Genomic DNA, 25,967 nt, shown 5'->3' with positions numbered 1-25,967 from the left:
CACAAACATTCTGATTTGCAGCACTTTCTCTTCCACATATCATTCACACACTGCCAGAACAGCTGTCAGGGAGCAATTTGGGGTTCTGTATCTTGCACAAGGACTTTTTGGCGTGTGGAATGAGGGAGATCAATCCGCTTAACTATTTTAACGAGAAATAGGAAAAGAGATCATATTACTCTGGTAAGGGCATCTTTACACTGGCTTGCAGTATCACTGATGATTGATTTTAAATTATATTACTTGTTTTTTATATCTCTTAATGGTACAGCACCCTCATACATCTGCGATTTTTATCGTAGTATGTTCCAAACCGATCCCTCAATTATTCTACCGCGGTCTCGCTCAATATCCTAAAAACAAACTATAAAAGGTTTGGGGACTCAGCTTTCTCTCCTTCTCCACAACACATCAGACGATATTCTTCTGTTGATAGTTTTATAAAACAAATCAAGACCTATTTCTATGATCGTGCTTTTGTTACTTTTTTTTATTTTTTTTTTTACCATTGTCTTTATTGTTCATATTGATCTATCTTATTTCATGTCTTTGGTTTTATTGTAAAGCACTTTTAGTATTTGATGTATAAAAAGGGGCTGTAAAAATAAAATGTATTATTATTACCTCCTGAGCCACAGCCCCAAACTGTTACTACAAACAAAATGAAAAAGAGCATTACTGATTATAGTTCCCAACAATTGTGTAGTACGACATATGATATACATATGTTCTTCAAATTTAAGCTATTTCACCATCCTGTTCAAGTGTTATTTTCCCTTATTCTGGAAGTAAAACCTTATTAAAGGGTAATGTAATGTAATAATAATTTCAACAGGAGAGGACGGCACTCTGACATTATTGAGTGAAAGTTAAACTATTTACTTCTTTGTACACTGAAAATATTGATACGTTGAGAATTTATGAAACCAGCCTCGATAATGTGTATTTTTACAATGAATAAGCAAGTTCACATTTACCAGGAATCAGCAATATGATCCACAACAGGGTAACTAGCTGGCTCCTGACTTTGGTACATGAATGAATCCGGTGAGACCTGGAGCTCCCACGTATAGGAAGTGCTGAAGGCAGCTACTTTGAGTAGCTGCAGTTAAGTCAAGTCTTCTGTGGGAAGGTTGCACATGTGTCTATCAGTCACCACCTGCACTGCTTGGATTTGAACAATATTTAAGGTGGACATGCTTTCATTTGTGAAGCTGACAGTCAGTTTGTAACACATTAAAGGTGAATTAGCCGATGAACGTCAGTGCTTTTGTCAGTCAGACTTGGGAATGTGGGTATATATGGGTATTTACTGGAGGCAGCATACACCAGTGTCAGCTTGATTCATATCACAAAACCTTTATGAGAATGTTTGTATTTGGCCAGCACTCATTTGTAGGAAAAATACCTTTGATTTATCTGCTTCAGTATATATCCAGCCTTCCACTTATTTACAGCACATGGCCAACAGGGAAGGAGGGATGGATGCAAACATTGGAAGTGCAAGGTTTTCCAGGAAAATAAATACAGCCTCTTTTATCTGCCTGCACCACCCACGGCAGGATCACTCTCACACACACACGCGCGTATGGCAAGCCGATTGAGCATTTATTCAAAATCCTTGATATCAAATTTCAGTCCCCTCCACTAGTTCGGTCTTTGTCTGCACTAGTTGGACGTTTGGTCGCACTAGTTCAGCATCTTACTGAACAAGTTGAAAAAAAAATCTAACTAGTCACTCTTTTTCAGCAACTAGTGGCACTTTTGGTCAACTAGTTACAACAGAAACCTTACTAGTAACACTGTGCGCTGCACTAGTAGAGCCAAAGTCTCCACTAGGGGGCTTTTTGCTGTACTAGTGGCCCTCTGGACCGAACTAGTAAGGCTGAAAGTGTTACTAGCTAACAAGTGAGCTGCAAAAGCTCTGACATGTAAGCTAGTCAAACATGGATTCAGCTCACTTGTTAACTAGTGGCCTCCAATTTGCTGCAGTAGTTAACTAGTGGGAGCCCAAATGCACACTTGCAAACTAGTGCAGCCAAAATCTTCACTAGTTAACAAGTTAACACCTTTTTTGCACCTTGCTAGCTAACTAGTGAGGTGCAAAATGTTTACTAGTAAGCTAGTGGGCTTGAAATGTGCAGTAGTTTGCTAGTTGCAGTGTTTTTTGACTGTACGAGCTAACTAGTGAGGCTGTAAGGGCTTACTAGTATGCAAGTGGCAGCCAAAATGCCTACTAGCTCACTTGTTACACTCCTGGACACACATGCAAATGAGGGGATTAAAATCGAAGCTTCCTATTGGCTCTCCAGCAAGAGCTCCACCCAGCAGAAATTTAACCCTATAAAGCCTGATGAGGTTTCACTGCTGTGAACGGCCAGCTCCTTGGTTACTATCCAAACAGAATAAAGCACGTACATGTGTGTGTGCGTCAGATTCATTATTTTTTTTGAACAACAATGAAACAAAGGTGAAAATGTTTTAGCACTTATTCTTATTTTGAACAGATTCCTAATAGATGTACAGAAAAGTCAAATCTCAGCTCTAGATGAACATTATTAACAGCTTAATCAAAATATCCAATAAATCGTGGTACTTTACAGAAAACACTTCAAGTCATAATCTATATTCAATCTAATAAGTGACAGGGATTTCAGTCCGTGAATCCAATAGTTTTCCCTCCTGCCTCTTTGAAAATCCCACATCAGTAAAGTCCATTTCAATTATATTCTGCTGGCATTACAGGCGCCTGTACTGCCTGCAGAATATAATTGAAACGGATACAAAAAAATTATCTGAAGGTGCAGAAATTATCCAAATACAGGAATATTCCATTGTAGGCTCACTGAAGGTATAATGCTATTATATTATGAACAACTAATCTGATTTTATTTGGAGGTCAGTGTATGTTGATCTGCTGCAGTATTTGCTATCGCCAGTAGATGGCAGAGTAGATTTTCTTTACTACTTTTCAATTGAAAACTTGTATTATACAAATGAATAAGGAAATGACTAAACTAGTGATAATAAAATACTGTGTTCATAGGAATTACACATCTGTTAACATCCAGAACGCTATTTCATATATCTTAGGATGTCAACCATTAACTGTATCATAAAACATGAGCACACATGAGCACTGCTTCCATTTTTAACCTAAGGAGTAGTATAACCCCCCACCAAAAGGGGGCGCACTATGCGTTTTAGCAAATGGAACCCCCCACGAACAAGAAGCCCTTTTCTCCTAGGATTTCTTCATGATACCTGAAGGTCCCGGATTTCGGTATGAGATAACATTAAACACTCGAAATATTAACATAGTCTACCTGTTATTATACTAATAAGGTTATTTTTCAACTAGACGTCCAACTTGAGAGTGTCAACGGAAGTGATTCCATAGTTATCTGCTACTGAAAACTCAGGTGAGTGAGGACACAAGTAGTCACTGCTAGTCACGATTAGCATCATGCTAGCGAACTATTAGCATCATGCTAGCGAACGTGGGCAAGAACTAATACTGCTGTTAAGATGCTATTTGAAAGATTACCTCTTTAAAACCAATCGGAGTAATAATATAGTGATTATTAATGTTACAACGAACTTTAGGCAGCCTGTTAAAATAGTATGCCACTAAGTGTTTAAGGTTCAGCCACGCAGCTTATGTTAAATAGCAAATAGATATGGTTTAATATGCAAGTGCACTGCAGGTGCATATCATTTGAAAAGCCAATTCATATGTGAATGAAGTTCAAGTTATACTGTGAACTATTGTCATGTTTAGTTTCAAGTATAGTGACATGATATTGTAATGATGTTATCATATAACATATTAATGAAAAAGGATAAGCCCTTTGTTTAGTGATGTGCAATACTTTATTGTTTTGATTTGTATATTATTATTCAGTGAAGCACAAGTTGTAATGTTATACTAGTGGTAACTGTGATGTTGTTTTATCATCTCAAGGTAATCTGAGTGCACCCAGGTAATAGTTACACATAAAGACAAGAAGTGAATGAGATCTCATGTTAGAAGTAGAATAAGAGAACAGACACTGATTATTCTGCACTGTGTGTTGATTGTTTTTTTATTTACACTAGAAGAACCTGAATCTGAATGATGAGATGGCGCACTTACCCCAGATCGTGGATACGGTGTGGCCAACCGTGTAATCCAGATCGAACCTGATTCGTGTATCGAGAAGACATCATACCCCAGTCCTGCCCGTCACGTAGACGGGTAGTACTGAGTATAGAGACCTAAAGACCCGGACCAGAACGGAACCATTGAATCCTCAAGCACACACACTATTCAAGGACTGTACGGACGATATCCAGGGAACTGTACATATACACACTGACAGGACTGAATTATTTACAAGATTTATATAATATTTACTGTTTCTATTTTGTGCTGTTTAATACTGTTTTATACTTTATATTGTGATTGTTCGGTGACTGTTTGTGAAACAATAAACTGGTCATTTGTTAAACTTGTTCTTTGAAATAAGCCTACCTCTCCTTCGAACCTAGGAAGATATTTAGTACTTTTTCTAACACTAGCCCAGACAAGTGCTACACATGGAATGCAAGCTCTGTCAGAATTTGAAAATGACAAATGAAAGGTTATTAATCAGCTGTCACGCTTCCTAAACAAGCTTTCTTATCTCTTACACATTTTATTGTTCTTATGTGTTTCTACGTTTCATTTCTATCTTTTGCTTGTGTTATTTGTGTTAGTATACCTGCTCTTGCTACTTGCTGCCTCTTTCGTTAATTATAAATTGTATTGCTTCGTTTTATCTTGCACTATTTGCTTTGTTTTAATAAGTTTTTTTATTTTTAGTTGTTTCTTCACTTTATTGTAAAACACTTTGAGCTATTAATGAACCCTAATGAATCAACATTTAATCAATACAACGTTTTAGGCATGGCTGCTAAAATAACTCACATGCCATAAAAGAATGTTGCTAAAAGGTTTAGATCATCACAATTCAGAGCTGGCACTTTAAGGCTTTGAAACACAGTTTGAACACTGACCAATCAAAATCCTTGTCCCGCCTGCCTCATTTGCTTACAGTCCACTTGTTAACTAGTGGACATTTGCGCCCCACTAGCTCAGTAGTGGCTGCATTGGCAGTTTCCATGTTAACTAGTGAGGCACAATTGTCCACTAGTCAAACTAGTGAGGTTTTTTTATACCTTACTAGTTAACTGATGAGGCTCTAAATGGCTCACTTGCATACTAGTGAAGCCTAAAAGTCCACTAGTGAGCTTGTTGGGGTCTTTTTTTGCCGTACCAGTGAGCTAGTTACAGTCACATTATTTCACTTGTTAACTAGTAAGGTCCAAAAAGAGCCACTAGTTAACGAGTGACACTGATGTTTCCCTGACTAGGTGACTAGTGAAAGACATTTTGTCTCACTAGTTCGACTCTGAACAGAACATGTAGGGACTTTGACCGAACATGTTGAACATTTTTCTTACATGTTGGGCATTTTCTTCAACTAGTTGAGCTTTTCTCAGAACTAGTGAACGACTGTACGCAACTAGTAAGACATTTGATCGACATGTTGGGCTATTTGTCCAACTTGTTGACATTTTGGGCACACTAGTAGCCGTTATCATCTTACTAGTTTGACAAAACTCCTCACTAGTCGACATGTGCACGCAACTAGTTAACTAGTGATGTGATTAAAGGTTCACTAGATAACATGTAGGACAATACAGAATTTCACTAGTCAACTAGTTGCGTACACATGTCGACTAGTGAGCAGTTTTGTCAAACTAGTCATCAGTTAACTAGTAAGGTATAAAAAAACCTCACTAGTTTGACTAGTGGACAATTGTGCCTCACTAGTTAACATGGAAACTGCCAATGCAGCCACTACTGAGCTAGTGGGGCGCAAATGTCCACTAGTTAACAAGTGGACTGTAAGCAAATGAGGCAGGCGGGACAAGGATTTTGATTGGTCAGTGTTCAAACTGTGTTTCAAAGCCTTAAAGTGCCAGCTCTGAATTGTGATGATCTAAACCTTTTAGCAACATTCTTTTATGGCATGTGAGTTATTTTAGCAGCCATGCCTAAAACGTTGTATTGATTAAATGTTGATTCATTAGGGTTCATTAATAGCTCAAAGTGTTTTACAATAAAGTGAAGAAACAACTAAAAATAAAAAAACTTATTAAAACAAAGCAAATAGTGCAAGATAAAACGAAGCAATACAATTTATAATTAACGAAAGAGGCAGCAAGTAGCAAGAGCAGGTATACTAACACAAATAACACAAGCAAAAGATAGAAATGAAACGTAGAAACACATAAGAACAATAAAATGTGTAAGAGATAAGAAAGCTTGTTTAGGAAGCGTGACAGCTGATTAATAACCTTTCATTTGTCATTTTCAAATTCTGACAGAGCTTGCATTCCATGTGTAGCACTTGTCTGAGCTAGTGTTAGAAAAAGTACTAAATATCTTCCTAGGTTCGAAGGAGAGGTAGGCTTATTTCAAAGAACAAGTTTAACAAATGACCAGTTTATTGTTTCACAAACAGTCACCGAACAATCACAATATAAAGTATAAAACAGTATTAAACAGCACAAAATAGAAACAGTAAATATTATATAAATCTTGTAAATAATTCAGTCCTGTCAGTGTGTATATGTACAGTTCCCTGGATATCGTCCGTACAGTCCTTGAATAGTGTGTGTGCTTGAGGATTCAATGGTTCCGTTCTGGTCCGGGTCTTTAGGTCTCTATACTCAGTACTACCCGTCTACGTGACGGGCAGGACTGGGGTATGATGTCTTCTCGATACACGAATCAGGTTCGATCTGGATTACACGGTTGGCCACACCGTATCCACGATCTGGGGTAAGTGCGCCATCTCATCATTCAGATTCAGGTTCTTCTAGTGTAAATAAAAAAACAATCAACACACAGTGCAGAATAATCAGTGTCTGTTCTCTTATTCTACTTCTAACATGAGATCTCATTCACTTCTTGTCTTTATGTGTAACCATTACCTGGGTGCACTCAGATTACCTTGAGATGATAAAACAACATCACAGTTACCACTAGTATAACATTACAACTTGTGCTTCACTGAATAATAATATACAAATCAAAACAATAAAGTATTGCACATCACTAAACAAAGGGCTTATCCTTTTTCATTAATATGTTATATGATAACATCATTACAATATCATGTCACTATACTTGAAACTAAACATGACAATAGTTCACAGTATAACTTGAACTTCATTCACATATGAATTGGCTTTTCAAATGATATGCACCTGCAGTGCACTTGCATATTAAACCATATCTATTTGCTATTTAACATAAGCTGCGTGGCTGAACCTTAAACACTTAGTGGCATACTATTTTAACAGGCTGCCTAAAGTTCGTTGTAACATTAATAATCACTATATTATTACTCCGATTGGTTTTAAAGAGGTAATCTTTCAAATAGCATCTTAACAGCAGTATTAGTTCTTGCCCACGTTCGCTAGCATGATGCTAATAGTTCGCTAGCATGATGCTAATCGTGACTAGCAGTGACTACTTGTGTCCTCACTCACCTGAGTTTTCAGTAGCAGATAACTATGGAATCACTTCCGTTGACACTCTCAAGTTGGACGTCTAGTTGAAAAATAACCTTATTAGTATAATAACAGGTAGACTATGTTAATATTTCGAGTGTTTAATGTTATCTCATACCGAAATCCGGGACCTTCAGGTATCATGAAGAAATCCTAGGAGAAAAGGGCTTCTTGTTCGTGGGGGGTTCCATTTGCTAAAACGCATAGTGCGCCCCCTTTTGGTGGGGGGTTATACTACTCCTTAGGTTAAAAATGGAAGCAGTGCTCATGTGTGCTCATGTTTTATGATACAGTTAATGGTTGACATCCTAAGATATATGAAATAGCGTTCTGGATGTTAACAGATGTGTAATTCCTATGAACACAGTATTTTATTATCACTAGTTTAGTCATTTCCTTATTCATTTGTATAATACAAGTTTTCAATTGAAAAGTAGTAAAGAAAATCTACTCTGCCATCTACTGGCGATAGCAAATACTGCAGCAGATCAACATACACTGACCTCCAAATAAAATCAGATTAGTTGTTCATAATATAATAGCATTATACCTTCAGTGGGCCTACAATGGAATATTCCTGTATTTGGATAATTTCTGCACCTTCAGATAATTTTTTTGTATCCGTTTCAATTATATTCTGCAGGCAGTACAGGCGCCTGTAATGCCAGCAGAATATAATTGAAATGGACTTTACTGATGTGGGATTTTCAAAGAGGCAGGAGGGAAAACTATTGGATTCACGGACTGAAATCCCTGTCACTTATTAGATTGAATATAGATTATGACTTGAAGTGTTTTCTGTAAAGTACCACGATTTATTGGATATTTTGATTAAGCTGTTAATAATGTTCATCTAGAGCTGAGATTTGACTTTTCTGTACATCTATTAGGAATCTGTTCAAAATAAGAATAAGTGCTAAAACATTTTCACCTTTGTTTCATTGTTGTTCAAAAAAAATAATGAATCTGACGCACACACACATGTACGTGCTTTATTCTGTTTGGATAGTAACCAAGGAGCTGGCCGTTCACAGCAGTGAAACCTCATCAGGCTTTATAGGGTTAAATTTCTGCTGGGTGGAGCTCTTGCTGGAGAGCCAATAGGAAGCTTCGATTTTAATCCCCTCATTTGCATGTGTGTCCAGGAGTGTAACAAGTGAGCTAGTAGGCATTTTGGCTGCCACTTGCATACTAGTAAGCCCTTACAGCCTCACTAGTTAGCTCGTACAGTCAAAAAACACTGCAACTAGCAAACTACTGCACATTTCAAGCCCACTAGCTTACTAGTAAACATTTTGCACCTCACTAGTTAGCTAGCAAGGTGCAAAAAAGGTGTTAACTTGTTAACTAGTGAAGATTTTGGCTGCACTAGTTTGCAAGTGTGCATTTGGGCTCCCACTAGTTAACTACTGCAGCAAATTGGAGGCCACTAGTTAACAAGTGAGCTGAATCCATGTTTGACTAGCTTACATGTCAGAGCTTTTGCAGCTCACTTGTTAGCTAGTAACACTTTCAGCCTTACTAGTTCGGTCCAGAGGGCCACTAGTACAGCAAAAAGCCCCCTAGTGGAGACTTTGGCTCTACTAGTGCAGCGCACAGTGTTACTAGTAAGGTTTCTGTTGTAACTAGTTGACCAAAAGTGCCACTAGTTGCTGAAAAAGAGTGACTAGTTAGTTTTTTTTTAACTTGTTCAGTAAGATGCTGAACTAGTGCGACCAAACGTCCAACTAGTGCAGACAAAGACCGAACTAGTGGAGGGGACTGAAATTTGATATCAAGGATTTTGAATAAATGCTCAATCGGCTTGCCATACGCGCGCACATACACACACATACACACACACTCACTCATCCACACACACACACGAACACAGACACACACACACACACACTCACTCACTCATCCACACACACACACACTCACTCACTCATCCACACACACACACACACACACACACACACACACACACACACACACACACACACAGAGTAAGGATGGACAGCAGCTCACTTCCACAAACAAACAATGAATGGCTGCGGACCAGTAAACAGAGACTCATCTCTGATGTGAAGAGAAAAAAATCCACCATATTTATTTTTATGTCTGTTCTCTTTCCCAGTCTCTGCTCTCTCCCTCCTTCCGTACTCCTGTAACATTTTCTTTCATAGTGTGTCAAAGGCTCCAGTTCTGCAGCATGACCAGCCAATCCTCCATGGTAAAAAACAAAGTACCTCTTCATCTCTCTCCGGCAAAGAAAATGAGAAGTGTCACACACACTCTTTCAAGGGACAATTTGAATTTCTGGAAAAAATCTCCTTTATGTCATTGTAAGGTTGTGTTTTTTCAGGTGTCCCCATGAATTTGGAAGAGTAAGATGTCAAAGGATAAACCTGAGGTTTTGTTTTTCATCCTCAAGTAGGCCACAGTGAGGTATTACCATGAAAGCCATATTCAGTTTTCAGGCATATTGTTTACAAGTAGGAAACACTGGCTTATGTTCTTCCCTCAGGCAAGTGGCAAAATAGCACAGAATGAGAGCAGCCTGCTTGTTTATGGAGGCAGGAAGCTGACCTGAAAGCACACAGCAGAGTGTTCGCACGGCTAATGAAGCAATTTCTGCAGGCCTGCCATGAGGCTGTAAGGCAGCTGGCAGATGTTAGTGGTGCTAACAGGTTTAGCAGTCTAATAGGGAGCAGGTGGCAGGTTTGTCAGAATCCAGCAGAAGATGTTTGTGATAACAGCTGATACAGTAGCTTAGTCTCTATTTAGCATCCTGCTGAGGACCTGGTCTGAGCAGTCGATGACACGTCACCGGCTTGTGCTGCCGTTATAGCCATCACTTAGCAACAAAGCTACAGATACAATTTTCTTCAATTGATTTAAAATTTTTAAAAGATGTTTTTTTAACTGTGTACCATTATGTACCCAGTTTTCGCCTCGCTTTTTGCCGCCATTCCCTCTTTGAAAATAGTTTGTTACTGAAGTGCAATGACTCAAGGGAGGTATTGGCCCGGGAATGATCCACCCAGATGGACACATTCTCTGCCTAATTTGGAGGATCCTTTGAATTGGGACAGTCTAGTCATGCCCCTGTGACGCAATCGGTCTACAAATGCAGCCGAGACTGATAAATTCAGATTAAAGATTAAATAAATAAAGGGAGTATTCTGCTGAATTAAATCCATGCATCTGTCAGAATTGAGCTGATGTAACAACTGCTTGAGTCAATTCTGATAAGACGGAAATTTTACACAGGTTTTGTGGTGTAATATTGCAATGCTATCAAGAAAGGTTAAATTTGGGTACCTTTAGTGCACCGACGTCCGCAGCAGATCCAGGGTCCACTCCAGTGATGTAGATCCCTAAGCCATACTCAGCACCGCCCCTGATCATAAGGCCCAAAGAGCGACCGTCATCCATATTCAGGTTTACCTGTAGGGGAGAATAACATTCAGATCCCTCAGTTGTGACTTTTAACCAAACTATGCAATTCAGAAATGGGACATCATGAAATACTGTATTTTAGTATCTCAATGTGTGTGAGGTATATGGATGGTTGCTGTGTTTTCTTTATCTTTCTGGGGTTTCTGTTCTGCTGCTAAGCTCTGCTTGCCTGCATACTTGTTACATGGTTCTAACTCTTCTGTACGCAGCATCACCTGCCAGTCCTACCACAACCCTTCACCACCACCGCATGCACTCTGTCACACTCCACACACCTCTCACTCTGTTTTTCTCTGCATTTGGATACACTGAACTGACTGGTCAGAACCAAAGGTGGCAGAAGTACACACATTCTTTACTTACAAGTACAGATACTTGCAACTGTTCCTGGTCTCTTTAAATATAAATGTAAAGTTTAAATGTATATAAATATATATAGATTTAAATATAATATTTTAGGCCTTGAGATATTAACAATACTGAAAATGTGGTAATTGGCCAAGCCACAGTATGCAACGATCTTTTCTCCCTTAATGCCAACTTGAACCATTTTGTTCCCATGTACTGGGGTTCGTACTGATCAGAAGTTGTAAATGGTTGACTTTTAATTTCCCCCATTGTGTTTAAAACAAGTCAGAAGTCAGAAATCCTTTTTTTTAGTTCTGACTTAAGTCAGGGTAGATGGACTCGTAGATTAGCAAAGTCTGACTTTGAATAGCATTCCATTGTATTTTAATTTCACTGTTACATTTAACAGTTTGGACTGCAGGACATTACTCTCATTACTATTTGACATTATTTTCAGTGAAAATTGAAGATCAATGCGGCTGTTACTCAGAGGTTCGAGTAGCATGTTCCTGCAGAACCAGAGTTTGTTTGCAGTTTTAGGACTGCAGTTCTGGGGTCTTCTGTTTTCCCGACAGTGCCACCTTGCAATTTGGATGACAACCGACCTGCATGATGGACGACAGTAAAAGTGTGAGTACTGGATCTGAAAGACTTGTTATTTGTTCAATGTTAAAAGACATTTCCGCCGTCCTGACTTAATCGCAAATTTAATGTTAGCTAGTTAAAGTAGGAGTAGGTATCGTTGATAGTAAAGGCATTTTCAACAGTTTGCTATCTGTTAGTTTAGGATAGTTGTAAGTTATTTGTGTTCGACCCGTGTATAATGGCTTGCTGGTCTGTTTCAATGTAATGATATATTTAAACGATATTGTCTAAAGATTATCTATTTTCATTAGAGATCATTTTGGCCTTGCTCTGTTGAAGAATGTGTCCCAGCAGGAGGCTGAACAGATCTACCTTACTGGCCAAGTTCATGACGGTAAGAGTACAAATGTAATTTCTTTTATACATTTGCATAAGGATGAATAACTAACGATTTACCTATATTATTCAATGCCTTAAGAAATTGTAATGTTCATTTATGTACTCCTCTTTTAGTGTAACCAGTATTTATGTTAACCCAGCAGTTACTATGTTTTCAGTGTTTTTCAGTGAGATGGAGGAATTTTCTAGAGGCATTGGAAACCAACTAAAGAAAGAAGGAAGAGTGTAATCAAAGAAGGTTGTTTTTGGACTTAATTTCTTGTATTATTTAATCTTTTTATTCAATGTATGCATGTTCTTGTTTAAAATTTTATCTGAAAATATATTTTTTATGTTCTTGTATCTTGCTTCTCTCCAACCTTTAAAATATCTGGTAGACCTCTAGTGATAGACCATAGGATATGATTCCATCCTTATTTTTCTTGACCATGAGCTTATTCTAATTATACAAATTATCAACATGCATCTCTCAGTTACAAAGACAGTAAGTAGCATTTGCGCATAATAAACCTTTGAAATGTGAAGTATTTCAACAGTATTTCAACAGAGAGTACTACAACTACACATTTATTTAAATAAACATCCACTTTGCTAGTTGGTGCTGTTGTGAAAAACAAGGGCCAGAGAACTGCGTTCCTGAAACTGAAGCCTCTGGTTCTGCAGGGTCTTAATATTGCCCCAGCCACAGAGTGGTGCATGTAGAGGCGCTGTATGAAGCACTGTGTATGTGAAGACAACTTGCTCTAAGATTAAGATTAAGATACATTTATTTGTCCCAAACACATGCACAGACACACTCATGCAAGGAGGGACATTTAACCTCTTTTAACCCATCTGGTGCAGGACACACAGAGCAGTGGGCAGCCATGTACGGCGCCCGGGGAGCAGATGTTGGGGGAGTAAGGTGCCTTGCTCAGGGGCACTAGACAGGGTAGGGAGAATCCTCTTGGATTTTTGGACAGATCAATCCAGGTTTGTGTTATTGTTGTTTCTCCGTGGAGTCGAACCAGAGACGAACCAGAGACCTTTTCTGCCCATAGTCCAAGTTTCTGCCACTAGTCCACCACCTCTCCGCTAGACTTTCAACAACTACCCCTTACGACTCCGTTTCAAGGCCCAAGATAACCCTTGAAAACACGGGGAGAAGGGGTGAAATGGTTTTGGTCTCAAAAGGGACAATAAATGGTAAAAAGTTTGATTCCATATTATCCAAGGGTGGTGAAATACAAAAATGGACTTATCTACAGCTGTCAGAGCAGGGAAAACAACTGACTCATTCGTCACTAGATGAACATGTGCTGTCCTTGGTGGTAAAACCTTTTTTTTCAGAACAAGCTTGTCTGACTGTATGTTCTCTTAGACCTCAGCTTGTATGCCTCAATATTGGAAAATGTGTGTTTAAGGATATACCAACTATTTTACAGATGTGAATCTGTAAAATGTCTGTTATCAGAAGGGCGCATCAAAAATCCCGCACCACCTCTGTGTTCAGAGTCAAACCAACCCCTGATTGATTGATTGGTACAAGATGTGGGATAAAATGAGAGATACTATGGACTGCAATATACTGTATGAACACAAAACCAGCCACTCAGAGAAAACCAATTATTACCCAGTGATTGCACTATAATATAAAATTGTTTATGCCAATCATTAACTATGGCAATTATTTTGCATATTTTAAATTATCTTCACCTGTGCACCTTGAAATATGGGATGCAGCCAGGTTACTCCTGAGGGTAGCTTATATAGCAAAGCCACTGTGAAGTGTTATCTACCACGACCAAACATTCACAGTGCTGCCTGCCTTCCATGGGGAGAAGGAATACTAATTACTATATATATATATGTATATATATATACATATATATATATATATATATAGAGAGAGAGAGAGAGAGAGAGAGAGAGAGAGAGAATAAGACAAAGTTGAAGTAATTGTTATACTTATATTTAAGGGTATATATATCCTGTAATCTGTACCGTAATATATATTAAAACGAACCCTAAAAATTATTAACTATTATCATGCTGATGTTAAAATATGAGGATAAAGCAGACATCTTTATGTGAGAGATGGATGACATGACAGCTCCCCAAAAGTGAAGCCAAATAATCTTGCTGGTTGCAGTATTAGTCATAGTCAACATGTTGAATTGATTTTCTCAAACATGATTTCTTTCATTTTATGTACTTCTTATCACACTGATGTATGTCCAAGTGTTCATGTATCTAATAAGTTTGGTTTTAATTATTTATGTGATGCTATTAAAGATGCAAAAAAGGTTAAGACTTGCTCACAATTGGTTGGAGGGATCTCAATACGTTGGCTTTCATTGGAAAACTAATTTGACTGACACCAGGTTTAGCAAAAGATTTGCTGTGCTTTGACTCTTCGGATTGGTCTTTGTCCCATCTTCTTATACAGAGGAGGCATGTACAAACCTATTCTGCAACCTGCTACCAAGGGTCGACTAAAATGTTTTGGCTTCGTTATTGGGAGCTGTCATGATTTCTATCTTTATATTATAAGGTATAAGTCATATGTTCGAAAAAACAACATTCATAAAGGAGATGTGGCACATTGTATTTCAACAGGCATATTTTCAATAACAAAGATTTATATATTCTACAGATGAGGAGCCAACAAATAATGGCTCCCTATTTTACTGTATATGGCAAGCCTCTGTAGTGGTAACACCTTTTCAGGCCTCGGTCCAAGACCTGCACTTCCTTTCTCAACCTTTAATCAGTTCTCCTCCAGGTAATCCAAGCTCATATGAATATAAGCAAATATAAGCACTTTTCTTAAGTATCCTGCCACACCAACATTTAATACAGCAGGCGTAAATCAGCTCCTGAGCAGCTTTTAGAGGAATCATCCATCAACTGATCCCCTTTCACGTACAGAGTTGTATTCATACGCACTTGCACCGGCTGAGTGAAGAAGCTAAGGCAGCATTTTAGCCACTAGAGGATGTTTAGAGGAACCCTACAGCAGCAGTGCGCTCATTGATTTCCAGTCCTGCCTGAGCAACCCATCGATCCGATGAGAAGAGTGGACTCAGGGATATCATCTAATTGTGAATGTCATTACCATGAAGATACAAGTTTACTGAAATTATTGTTGCTGGCCTGACCCTTTTCCCGAGCCAGTTAAGGGTCTTCCAACTTCAGCCATGTAGAAAACAAGTTCATTAAAACCCTCTGGTGTAAAGTGTCACCATCATAACGTTTGTGCTTTTAAGAAGCATTTTTAATACAATCATACATACACTGAGCACTTTATTAGGAACACCTGTTTATCCATAAAAATTATTTTCAGGCAATAATGGGGCAAATCATGGTGTATGAGATTAGTGAAAAATATATCTGGTGAGCAGCAGTTCTGTGCTGATGAGAGAGGTCAGACCGAAAGGCTACAGTCCCTCAGACAACCTCTCTTTACAACTGTGATGAGCAAGGAAGCATTTCATAAGTGAACAAGAGGTAAACCCATGAGGTGGATGGTCTACAACAGCAGAGCCCATGTCAGGGTTCCTCTACTGTCTGCAAAGAACAGAAATTTGAGGCTGTAGTGACACAGACTCACCAACACTGGACAGTTGAAGACTGAAAAACATAGCCTGGTCCGATGAATCTGGATTTCTGCTGAGGCTGCTGTTGGTAGAGTCACAATCTGGAGTCAACAGCATGAAGCCATTGAACCAATGTTCCTTCTGTCAACAGTCCAGACTACTGCTCTGTGAGGAAGAGGGATTTTTTCTTCACTGACTTTGGGACCTTAAAACTAATCAATCATGGTTTAAATGTGACAGTTTATCTAGATATGATTACTGACTATGTTCATCCCTTCATGGCCACATTCCAGCAGGACAATGTTCCATGTCACAAGTTTTCAATGTCAAACTGTTTTCATTAACATAACAGCCACCGGATATGAATCCAGTGGATGTGGTTGAATATGAGACCAGCCGCTTGAATGTGCAGCTGGTAAATCTGGTGACTCCATGCCACAAATAACTGAGGGAGGAACTAATACTATTGCACTATACCAGTACCCCAATATTAGAATGGTGTTCCTAATGAAGTGCTCACTTAAAATTTTTATTGGACTCTGTGTTTACTTGTTAATTCTACTTTTATTCAATTGTATATTTATGTATTTATGTTCACATTCAGGTACTGACTTTTTAAATACTGTTTGAAACACAGTGAAAAAAACATTGACACACTCTCCTGAATGTCTTGCCCGACTCTAATATCCACTGTTAGAAATGCATTATTAAAGCATTGTAAAACTAATAATAGTTTTGAGGCACAGCAAGGTGCATGTTTTTTTTACCATGACGTATAGAGCTGTTTTTTGAAGCCACGTGTAGAAAATTGCAAAACAAACTGTGCAGCAATACGTATCATTGAGCTTTCTATTTACTTCAGCATTGGTTGAGTTTCAAAGCATTAAACATATCTATATCAGAAAGGATTAGTTAAAGTTGTAGGAAGCATTTCAATTTGAACAAAGAGCTCAGTGTGAAATGGTGGAGGAGCAGCCTGCGTCACAGGCCTGTGGCCGACGACTGCCGTAGGTTGAGTCTGTCATCCAAAACCTCACAACACCACAGGTCATGATGACTGTGTTCAGGGAGCCATTTTCCAGTGCTGAAGTAAGTGCTGCCAGGCAAGTGTAAGGACGATAACAAAAACCACTGTATCATTCTGGATAATTCATTCTTCAGAACCTGCAAGATGCTATTTTAAAAACCAGCAGTTGTTTCTCTCCTTTTAGAGAAAAGTAATGACTTTTCACGTCTGCACTGCATTGTTATCTCTTATGTTTTATTCATTTTTACAATGCATCACATCATCTACAACAGCCTGCTGTAATTTGTTTCTCCTGCAGCACCACAGTACACAAACACACCAGTCCCTCTTACCGTCCTCTCTTCCGTACCGGGTCCTTGCCTCTGGTTTATCTCGTGGCTGTCGGGCGGTGGGGAGACACTCCGGCCCTGAGGGTCCACCCAACTGTACACATGGTTGGTGATGTAGCCTCCAGGAATCCGACCCATAGAACACACTGACATCGCAAGCTGCTTGCATCCCTTCAGCACCTACATCAGGAGAGGAGGGTGAGACTGTGGATGCTCTAAAAGTGCTTCATCCAATAGACATAATGACCAACCAATGAAATCTTCAGCGGATCTCATGTGGTTCAGGTTCTCACCATGCTGCAGTGGTGTATAACAGGATCTCATACACCTGACAGTGACATTTTTGTGGGTTATGGTTATTACTGAAAACAGCCAGGTGTGATCAGAGCTGCCAGGGCTGTGACACCACCAAGACAAAAGTCACAGAGAAGAATTCAAGTAAGATCTGGAACTCTTACTTATCCTAATACAGATGGTATGATCAAGAATCTAATGAGTATTAATGGCACAGTAACTAAGGTTGCTGGTTTCCATGTGCATCAGTGGATGTATGTAGGCACATGTTACTGTTTCTACAATATGCCTTAAAGCAACACTGTAACTTTGACTGATTAACAGCGCCCTCTGTAGACACACGTGTTGATTTATTCTGTTAGGCTCTGTGTTTCAGCGATAAAGTGGTTTTCATGAGGAGATATAACAAAGCCAATCAATCTCATGACCCAAGCTCTGACTGTGCAGCCATTATCCTGAACCTGAATAGCTGCGGCTGTAACAAACTCTGTTCAAAACCCTAACCCATATTTTAAAAGATTCCTGGCTGAATATTGGAGATCAACAATGGATTTTCTTGGCATCTTCGTCTTTCTTACCTTTACATTTAACCAAAAGATTTCCCTTACTTTAACCAAAGTGTTTTTATTGCCCCAAAAAAATATGACAGTCAGAATCGAAAACCCTGGGATCTGGTGTCATAGCAATGCTCTTTGTACACACACATCCATCCCGACCACCTCCCACCAACTCTTACGTAATGCATTAATATAGTTTCATGCATTTGAAAAGTGTTGACTCCAAACATATTTCAGACAGCAATTACATTTGTCCTCACAGTGCAATTTAGAGAACAACTCATTAATATATGAACATATTTTCTGAAGGACAGGATTGCCAATGGACATAAATGTAAATCACACAATTTGGACTGTGGGCTGATCCAGCCAAGGACACAAACATTATCTAAACCCACAATATTCTGCCAACACCCTTTTTTCTACCAGATCTGAATCTTATTTAATGTTACTTGTGCTCAGGCTATTATTGCAAACACTAGCTCTGTAAGGCACCATGCCCCCTGACTGCTGGCACAGGTACACCTTTGTCTGGTGTTGAATCAATGCATCATCTCATCTTTTCTCCTTGAGTGATCTCGTTCTCCTCTCAGCTCTGTTGCCTCGTGCATTGGCTGTCACATCATTTAGTTGTTTAAGAAGAGAGGGACAGAATTAGTGGAGGCTTTGGGGCCATGGTGCTGACTATGACTGTGACTCACAAAGACACTTGGGCACAGAGAAAAAGAGGGTCAGAGTCCAACCTTCTATGGCCTGGTCATCCAAGGCCTCTCCAGTGTTCAATTCTTTGAAAAAGAAAAAGGATATATATAATAATCAATTAAAAATAATTCATTTTAATTACTTCACATTTTAGTGATACCGACCAGTGTGCACTCAGTTTTGTTGCAGACAATATTAATATTTTTGTTATAATGCATCTGTGGAATCAGTATATGCTCCTGAATAACTAACACAGTGTATTCATGTATCTATTAGACCTCTTGTGTTAACATTTTAGTGATGTTGTGTGTATTTTATGTAAGCTAACGTTAAAAAAATTACAAAAATATGGACCAACTGCGACAAGACTACTCAGAGGGGATTCATCAGCAAAAGCAATGTTTATGCGTTTGTGTCGCACAGGGGTTTTGGTTTTCATATTTTTAATCTGTCTAATTCAATAAAGACATCAAATGCTTTTCAGAGTGTCCAAAATGTTTCTGAACAACATAGTTCCCAAACAAAGGGTCTGATGAATGTGTCTTTGCACTATTTTTAGTCAGTGTGATGTTTATCTGAAAACCAGCGCGGACATTTCCGCCTGCATCAAGTGGACACATTTGGCAGCTTCTGAGACATGAAAGCTGCTTACTTTTTTGTCTTTCCCTTTTGTTTATCTTCATTCCTATTTTGGGCTCTTCTCTGACACTCTGATCCACATGAACATAAAATGAGTGATTGTCTTAAGGCACAGTCGCTGGCTGAGGGACACTACAATATAAAAAACATGGCGTCAGTATAGAGGTCACAGCTGAGATGGCTCTGCTGCAGGATCGCCCCTGTCATCATAAGGGCAATGGGCCATGCTGTTTTTAGATTTTCTTTCTTATTGTCTGCAACTGTCTGCCACTTGGGGTTTCATTGTCCCAGAAACCAAGACAATAATATTTCCTTGCCAGAATTAAAAAATGTCTGGAGTTTACAGCTGTCACTTACTGTTTTAAGTGATTTACGAACATTGTCTAAACGCTGCTACATCACATGTGGATTATCCCTGGTCTGTTAAGTGATCCTGAAACTCAGGGAAAGATTCCGGACCGCATAAGAAACGCTTTTTCAGCAATCCTGACTTTATATTAAGGTCAGCCATCAGGATAGTGGCAATTTTGAGTCGGGCATTGTTAGCCATCCTACCCCATCTCCTGCCACCATTGTGCGTGTGTCCACAGGGCCATAAAGAGGTGCACACATCTCTGGGAATTTCGTCATCCTCATCAGCAGTGCCACTTCCAGAGCAAGCTGATGTTGACCAGGGACAAGTTTGATGACCTGCTAGCTCAGGTTGGTGCCAGGATATGACTCCGTTGAGTTTAGTTTTCGTCGAAAAATCATTCACCCCCTGTAACATCATGCATCACCAAAGTTTTGACTTAAAGCCCCATAATAAACACGCAACAAAATGAGTCAAATGTGCATGTTGCCAATGGATAAAGTGTCTGACTTCGAATCAGGAGATTAAGGGTTCGAGTCCCTTCGTGGTCTAATAACTTTTAATTAAACCAAATGTTCACTCTGTAGAGCCAACAGCAAAATCAAGGTAAACTCTTAAATCAATCAACAGTGCTTGATGAATGAATTCAAAATGAGGTTTCAGCGGTTAATAGAAACCAAATTCATTAACCCATTGAGGGCTGGATCCAAAATCAAAGGAGAAAACTGAGATCACAGCTTGATCCAACTTGCGTGACTTTTTTCACAGCAACTCATAATGTGACTCAGCACGATGTATGGGCCCAATTGCCTGTATGCACCCCCGACAACGTCTGGGCATGCTCCTTATTAGTCGGTGGACAGCGTCCTGGGGGATCTCCTGCCAGATATATAACGTCTTGTAGGTGCTACATTGGATTTAGGTAAGGGGAGCAAAAGGGATAGTCAATGGCATCAATGCCTTTGTCATCCAGGGCATGCTTACAAACTCTTGCCGCATTGTCCTGCACCAGGAGGAACCCAGGGCCCACTGCACCAGCGTAAGGTCTGACAATCGTTCTGAAGATTTCCTCCTGGTACCTAACAGCAGTCAAGGTACCGTTGGCTATGATATAGAGGTCTGTGCGACCCTCCAAGGATATGCCTTCCCAGACCATCAGAGACCCATTGCCAATCCAGTCATGCTGGATGATGATACAGGAAGCATAACGTTTACCACTGTGTCTCCAGACTCTTTCAAGCCTGTCACATGTGCTCAGTGTGAACCAGCTCTCATATGTGAATAGAACAGGGCGCCAATGGCAGACCTGCCAATTCTGGTGGTCACTGGTAAATGCCAATTGAGCCGCACTGTCCTGGGCTGTGAGCACAGGTCCCACTAGAGGTCGCCAGGCCCTCCTGCCACCCTCATGAAGTCGGTTTCTGACAGGTTGGTCAGAAACATGCACACCAGTAGCCTGCTGGAGGCAATTTTGTGAGGCTCTGGCAGTCTGGCCCGGCCTGGCCCGTCTGCATTGCGGGGGTTCTGTCTCCTGAAGAGTCTGTTGACGTCCCTCTCCAGGCCTTTGCTGTGGTGGGGGAGGTGCAGTTGATGGGCTGGAGGATGGTGTCACGGGGGATGGTGATAAAGTGACACCCAGCGGGTCAAAATGCTGATGTAATGGTTTCTTAGCGCAGTGGTTCCCCGGTCTTGTTTCGGAACTGTGTTGCTAATTCCAGAGCTTGAAGCTACATGGAGCTAGCTAGCTTCCCCCCCAGCTTCCACACACAGTCAGCAGGGACTCCTGATACTAACTACTTCCCAGTGTTTGCTTCTGACCTGACAGTGTTTGAGAAACAGTGTCATGATAGCTGTGGAATTAATGTTGTTTCAGCAGGTTTGTGCGCTGTTACCACCGCAGTTAGCATGGTGGCTAGCACGCTAGCGCCATTATGAAAGTTCGTTATAGCCGTTTGTGACCGTACACACAATCTGTCAGTGCTCTTATCAGCCACCGTCAGCCGGACAACTCCAGCTTAACACACTTCTCACATTAATCGAAGAATTGTTGTTGTGTTTGGGTTTGTTGTGATACAGGGAATGAAACCGGAACTTTGTGGTCCGGAAATGATGTTGTTCCGAAATGCTGTCGTTAGCAGACCAATCACAGCCAAGGGCTGTCCCTAGGCTCTCCGATATAACGACGGATAGTTAGAAAAATCAGAGGTGCACGAAAAGCTGTCCGAGGCACTCGGAGTGGGTGTTTCTCTGTCCGTTTCTGTCCGTGTCAGTAAAAATGGAGAAGCATATATCAGCCTTAAGCCCTCTCCAGACAGAGAACGAGTCATTAGCTGTGAACTGGGGTTGGAGTTTCTCAGAGTACATACGTTTAGCTTCTCTCACCTCCTTGCTAAACCTGTATTTCGACTCTATAAACCTGACTCTGACTCCACTCTGAACGCCTCTTCCTTCTCCAACAGTTTCTCTGTAATTCAGAGAAGCTTTTGTAACTTATGGCATTGCATCTCTTACAAACAGCTGGCCAGTATGGGGCTTGAACCCATGATCTTTGTGATATTAGAACCATGTTCTAACCGGTCATGGATTCAGTTACTGTATTGACCAGTTAGGTGTATTTACTTAGAATAAGCCACCAACTGCTAGCATTTGCAAAGTAGATAGCAACCTTAAAGTTCATCAACATCCTTCACCCCCTGTAACATCATGTGCTCAGTGTGAACTTTAGGTTACTTTCGTAACCCCGGTTCTCTGAGTAGCATGAGTGAGATGTCTCACTATGGGATACGCCCCTCGCGCGTATTCACAGAAGCACTATAACAAATCGCCAGCCCTGATAGGCTGGCAGTCGTGACGTCCGCGTCAAGGTGCCGCACCTTAAATACGGTGGACGCGGCGTCACACGTCATTCAAAACAAGCACACCTCTTCTCGCTTCACCCCAGCAGCAAGAAGGGCGGTCTGGTGAGACATCTCACTCATGCTACTCAGAGAACCGGGGTTAAGAAAGTAACCTAAAGTTCTCTTTCTTAGCATTCGTTTCGATGTCACTATGGGATATGGAGACTCCCGTATTGCCAGACAAGCTTATCTCGGTGACTGACCACCAGCCCCCCCCTCACTCAGGAGTGAGATCCACATTAGAGCCCACGCTCAAGACAGCGTGGGTCAGGCCAGGGGATGTGACATCCAACCTGTAGTACCTCGCAAATGTGAGGGGAGAAGACCAGCTAGCTGCAGCGCAGATGTCTTGGATAGAGACTCCCTTGAACAGGGCCCAAGAGGTCGCGAGACCTCTAGTAGAATGTGCCCGTAAACCAGTCGGAACATGAAGGCCCGAGCTGGAGTAGGCCAATGCAATGGCATCCACTATCCAGTGAGAAAGTCTTTGTTTGGTGATAGGTTTGCCCCAGTGGGGCTTAGCCCAGGACACAAACAACTGATCCCCTTTCCTAAAGTTCCTTGTCCTTTCCACATAAGTGTGTAAGGCACGGACAGGGCACAGCATGTGTAACCGCTGCTGTTCCGCAGAACCATAGGGAGGTGGCTGAAAAGCTGCCAGTTCCACTGGGGAGCATGGTTTAACAACCTTAGGAACAAAAGCAGGATTCGGCCTCAGCGTCACCCCAAGGTTCCCCGGGGTGAACCGCATACATGCCGGATGTACAGATAAAGCGTGAATATCACTCACTCGTTTAGCTGTAGCCAAAGCCAATAACAAAGCCACCTTCAGGGATAACGTTTTCATGTCGATGTTATCCAGTGGTTCAAAAGGATGACTAGAGAGGGCACCAAGCACCACTGCTAGATCCCAAGATGGTGACATAGTTTTAGAGATGGCAAGCAACATCCGTGCACCCTTCATAAAACGACAAACCAGGGGGTGTTGGCCCACTGGTTTCCCATCAAATCCAACATAGCAAGCGGAAATAGCTTCCAAGTAAACTTTGACAGTAGAAAATGCCCTCTGTTGATCAATCAAGTCCTGCAGGAAGGACAGGATTGTACCAACTGGACACTGAAAAGGGATTACCCGTGCCGAAGCACACCAATCCTCAAACACTCTCCACTTACAGTCATAGAGAGACCTGGTGGATGATGCTCTGGCATTCTGAATCGTGTTAACAACACTCTGTGATAACCCAGTCAGGCTCAGATTAAACCACTCACGGGCCAAGCCCACAGGGCGAGGCGCTCCGGATGAGGGTGAAATACCTGCCCGCGCGCCTGGGAGAGCAGGTCCCTGCGCACCGGGAGAGGCCACGGGTGACCGTGGAGGAGCTGCCTCACTTCCGCCAGCCAGTGCATGGACGGCCAGTGAGGAGCGATCAAAATAAGTGACAGACGATTCTCCCGCACCCTGAGCAGCGTCGGGGGAATCAAAGCCAGAGGCGGAAACGCGTAAAGCGGGACGCGCGGCCACTCGTGAGCGAACGCATCCAGCCCCAGCGGTGCGCTCCGGTCGTGCAGGGAGAAGAACAGTGGGCACTGTGTGTTCCCCCTCGACGCAAACAGATCCACTGTCGCGCGGCCGAAAAGTGACCAAATCTGCTCTACTACAGACGGGTGAAGCTTCCACTCCGCGTAGAGAGGATTTCCCCTGGACAAGAGGTCCGCACCCACATTCTGAATTCCGGGAACGTGGGTCGCTCTCACTGAGAGGAGATGCACCTCGCCCCATAATATCAGTCTGCATGCAAGAGTGTGTAACTGTAGAGAACGTAGACCCCCCTGGCGATTGATATACGCCACTGTGGTCGTATTGTCCGTCCTCACTAACACATGATGTCCCCGGAGGAACAGCAGAAAATGTTTCATCGTCAGAAACACTGCCATCAACTCCAGATAATTGATATGGGCATGTTTGAGATCTGTGCTCCACATCCCATTCGCGGATCTGCCCTCGAACACACCGCCCCAGCCTGACAGGCTGGCGTCTGTCATCACCACCTTTCTGGCAGATACCGCGCCCATGCGCACACCCGCTGTCAACAGAGACGGCCGTTGCCATGGTCTCAGCGCGCTGACGCAGGACGCGCAAACCGTGACACCGCGGCGTCTGTGGAGCACAGGATCCAGTCTGAGAGAGGCCACCCAACGCTGGAAATCTCTCATGTACAGCCTGCCCAGCCTCACCACCAATATGGTTGAGGCCATTAGTCCCAGTAACTGGAGACACAGTCCGTACGTGACCCGACGTGTTACGGCAAAATGAGAGAGCGTGGACCTGAAGGTGTTTAATCTCTCGGCTGACAGGCGAGCCGTGTAGGTCAGTGAATTTAACGTGAGACCCAGAAAGGCAATGTCCTGCCTCGGTGTCAACACGCTCTTTTCCCTGTTCACCACAAACCCCAGATCGGCTAGGTGTGCCAGCACAATGCCTGTGTGCACCGCCGCCTCTTGCTCTGAGCGCGCCAGCAGCAGCCAGTCGTCCAGATAAGTGGCCACGCGTATGCCTCGCTCCCTGAGGGGGGCTATAGCGGCGTTGACACATTTCACAAACACCCTCGGGCTCAGTGACATGCCGAATGGGAGTAGCAGGTACTCGTACACTGTGTCCTGAAAACGTCAGATATCTCCTGTGCGGAGGATAAATGGGAATGTGAAAATATGCGTCTTTCAGATCGATTGATGTGAACCAGTCCCTCGGCCGGATCAAACGTATCAGCGTTGAATATGTCAGCATGCGAAACTTGTATCTCCTGAGATACGAGTTCAAAATGCGAAGGTCCAGGATGGGACATAAGCAACTCCCCCCTTTCTTTGGGACCAGGAAATACCTCGAATAAAAACCTTCCAGTCTCTGCTGGAGTGGCACTATTCGTATGGCACTTTTGTTTAATAGAACTGATATTTCCTCCCGTAACACCCGGGCCGACTCTCCCTGCGCACGGGAAGCGATGAGGCCGCGGAAACGGGGGGGCATCGTGGCGAATTGAAGCCTGTAGCCTTTGGCCAGTGTTTTCAATATCCACTCTGACGCTGTGCATGCTTTCCAACTCTCTAACCTCAAAGTTAGGGGTGAGTGAAGCTCTGTCTAACACAGACGATCTCGGGGGGCCTGCCCCAGCTGCACGCCTCCGAGTATCACCGCGCATGCGCAGCCTGATAG

At 41.7% G+C, this 25,967-nt stretch overlaps 1 protein-coding gene and 2 long non-coding RNA genes across 5 annotated transcripts in view; 1 reads left to right on the top strand and 2 right to left on the bottom strand.

Moving 5' to 3' along the window:
* Positions 1–25,967, bottom strand: part of whrnb (whirlin b) — a 90,761-nt gene that overhangs the window by 37,481 nt on the left and 27,313 nt on the right. Inside the window, exons 2-3 of the mRNA XM_061071981.1 lie at positions 17,319–17,495; positions 10,912–11,037 (exon numbers count right to left, since the gene is read on the bottom strand). Of these exons, the coding sequence (XP_060927964.1) occupies positions 10,912–11,037; positions 17,319–17,495 (303 nt within the window). The remainder of the gene's footprint in view (positions 1–10,911; positions 11,038–17,318; positions 17,496–25,967) is intronic.
* Positions 2,850–4,496, top strand: LOC133002417 (uncharacterized). Of its 2 annotated transcripts, none has more exons than XR_009678252.1 (3): positions 2,850–3,283; positions 3,362–3,422; positions 4,099–4,496. It is a non-coding gene; the product is annotated as an uncharacterized LOC133002417 (long non-coding RNA). The 2 variants fall into 2 exon arrangements; XR_009678251.1 differs by having other exon boundaries at positions 2,856–3,283; positions 4,102–4,496.
* Positions 6,511–9,056, bottom strand: LOC133002418 (uncharacterized). Of its 2 annotated transcripts, none has more exons than XR_009678253.1 (3): positions 7,724–9,056; positions 7,585–7,645; positions 6,511–6,908 (listed from the first exon to the last, which is right to left on the bottom strand). It is a non-coding gene; the product is annotated as an uncharacterized LOC133002418 (long non-coding RNA). The 2 variants fall into 2 exon arrangements; XR_009678254.1 differs by having other exon boundaries at positions 6,511–6,905; positions 7,724–9,051.

Source organism: Limanda limanda, chromosome 5 (assembly GCF_963576545.1).
Source record: "Limanda limanda chromosome 5, fLimLim1.1, whole genome shotgun sequence".
Lineage (NCBI taxonomy): Eukaryota > Metazoa > Chordata > Actinopteri > Pleuronectiformes > Pleuronectidae > Limanda > Limanda limanda.
This window is presented reverse-complemented; position numbering and strand designations above follow the sequence as displayed.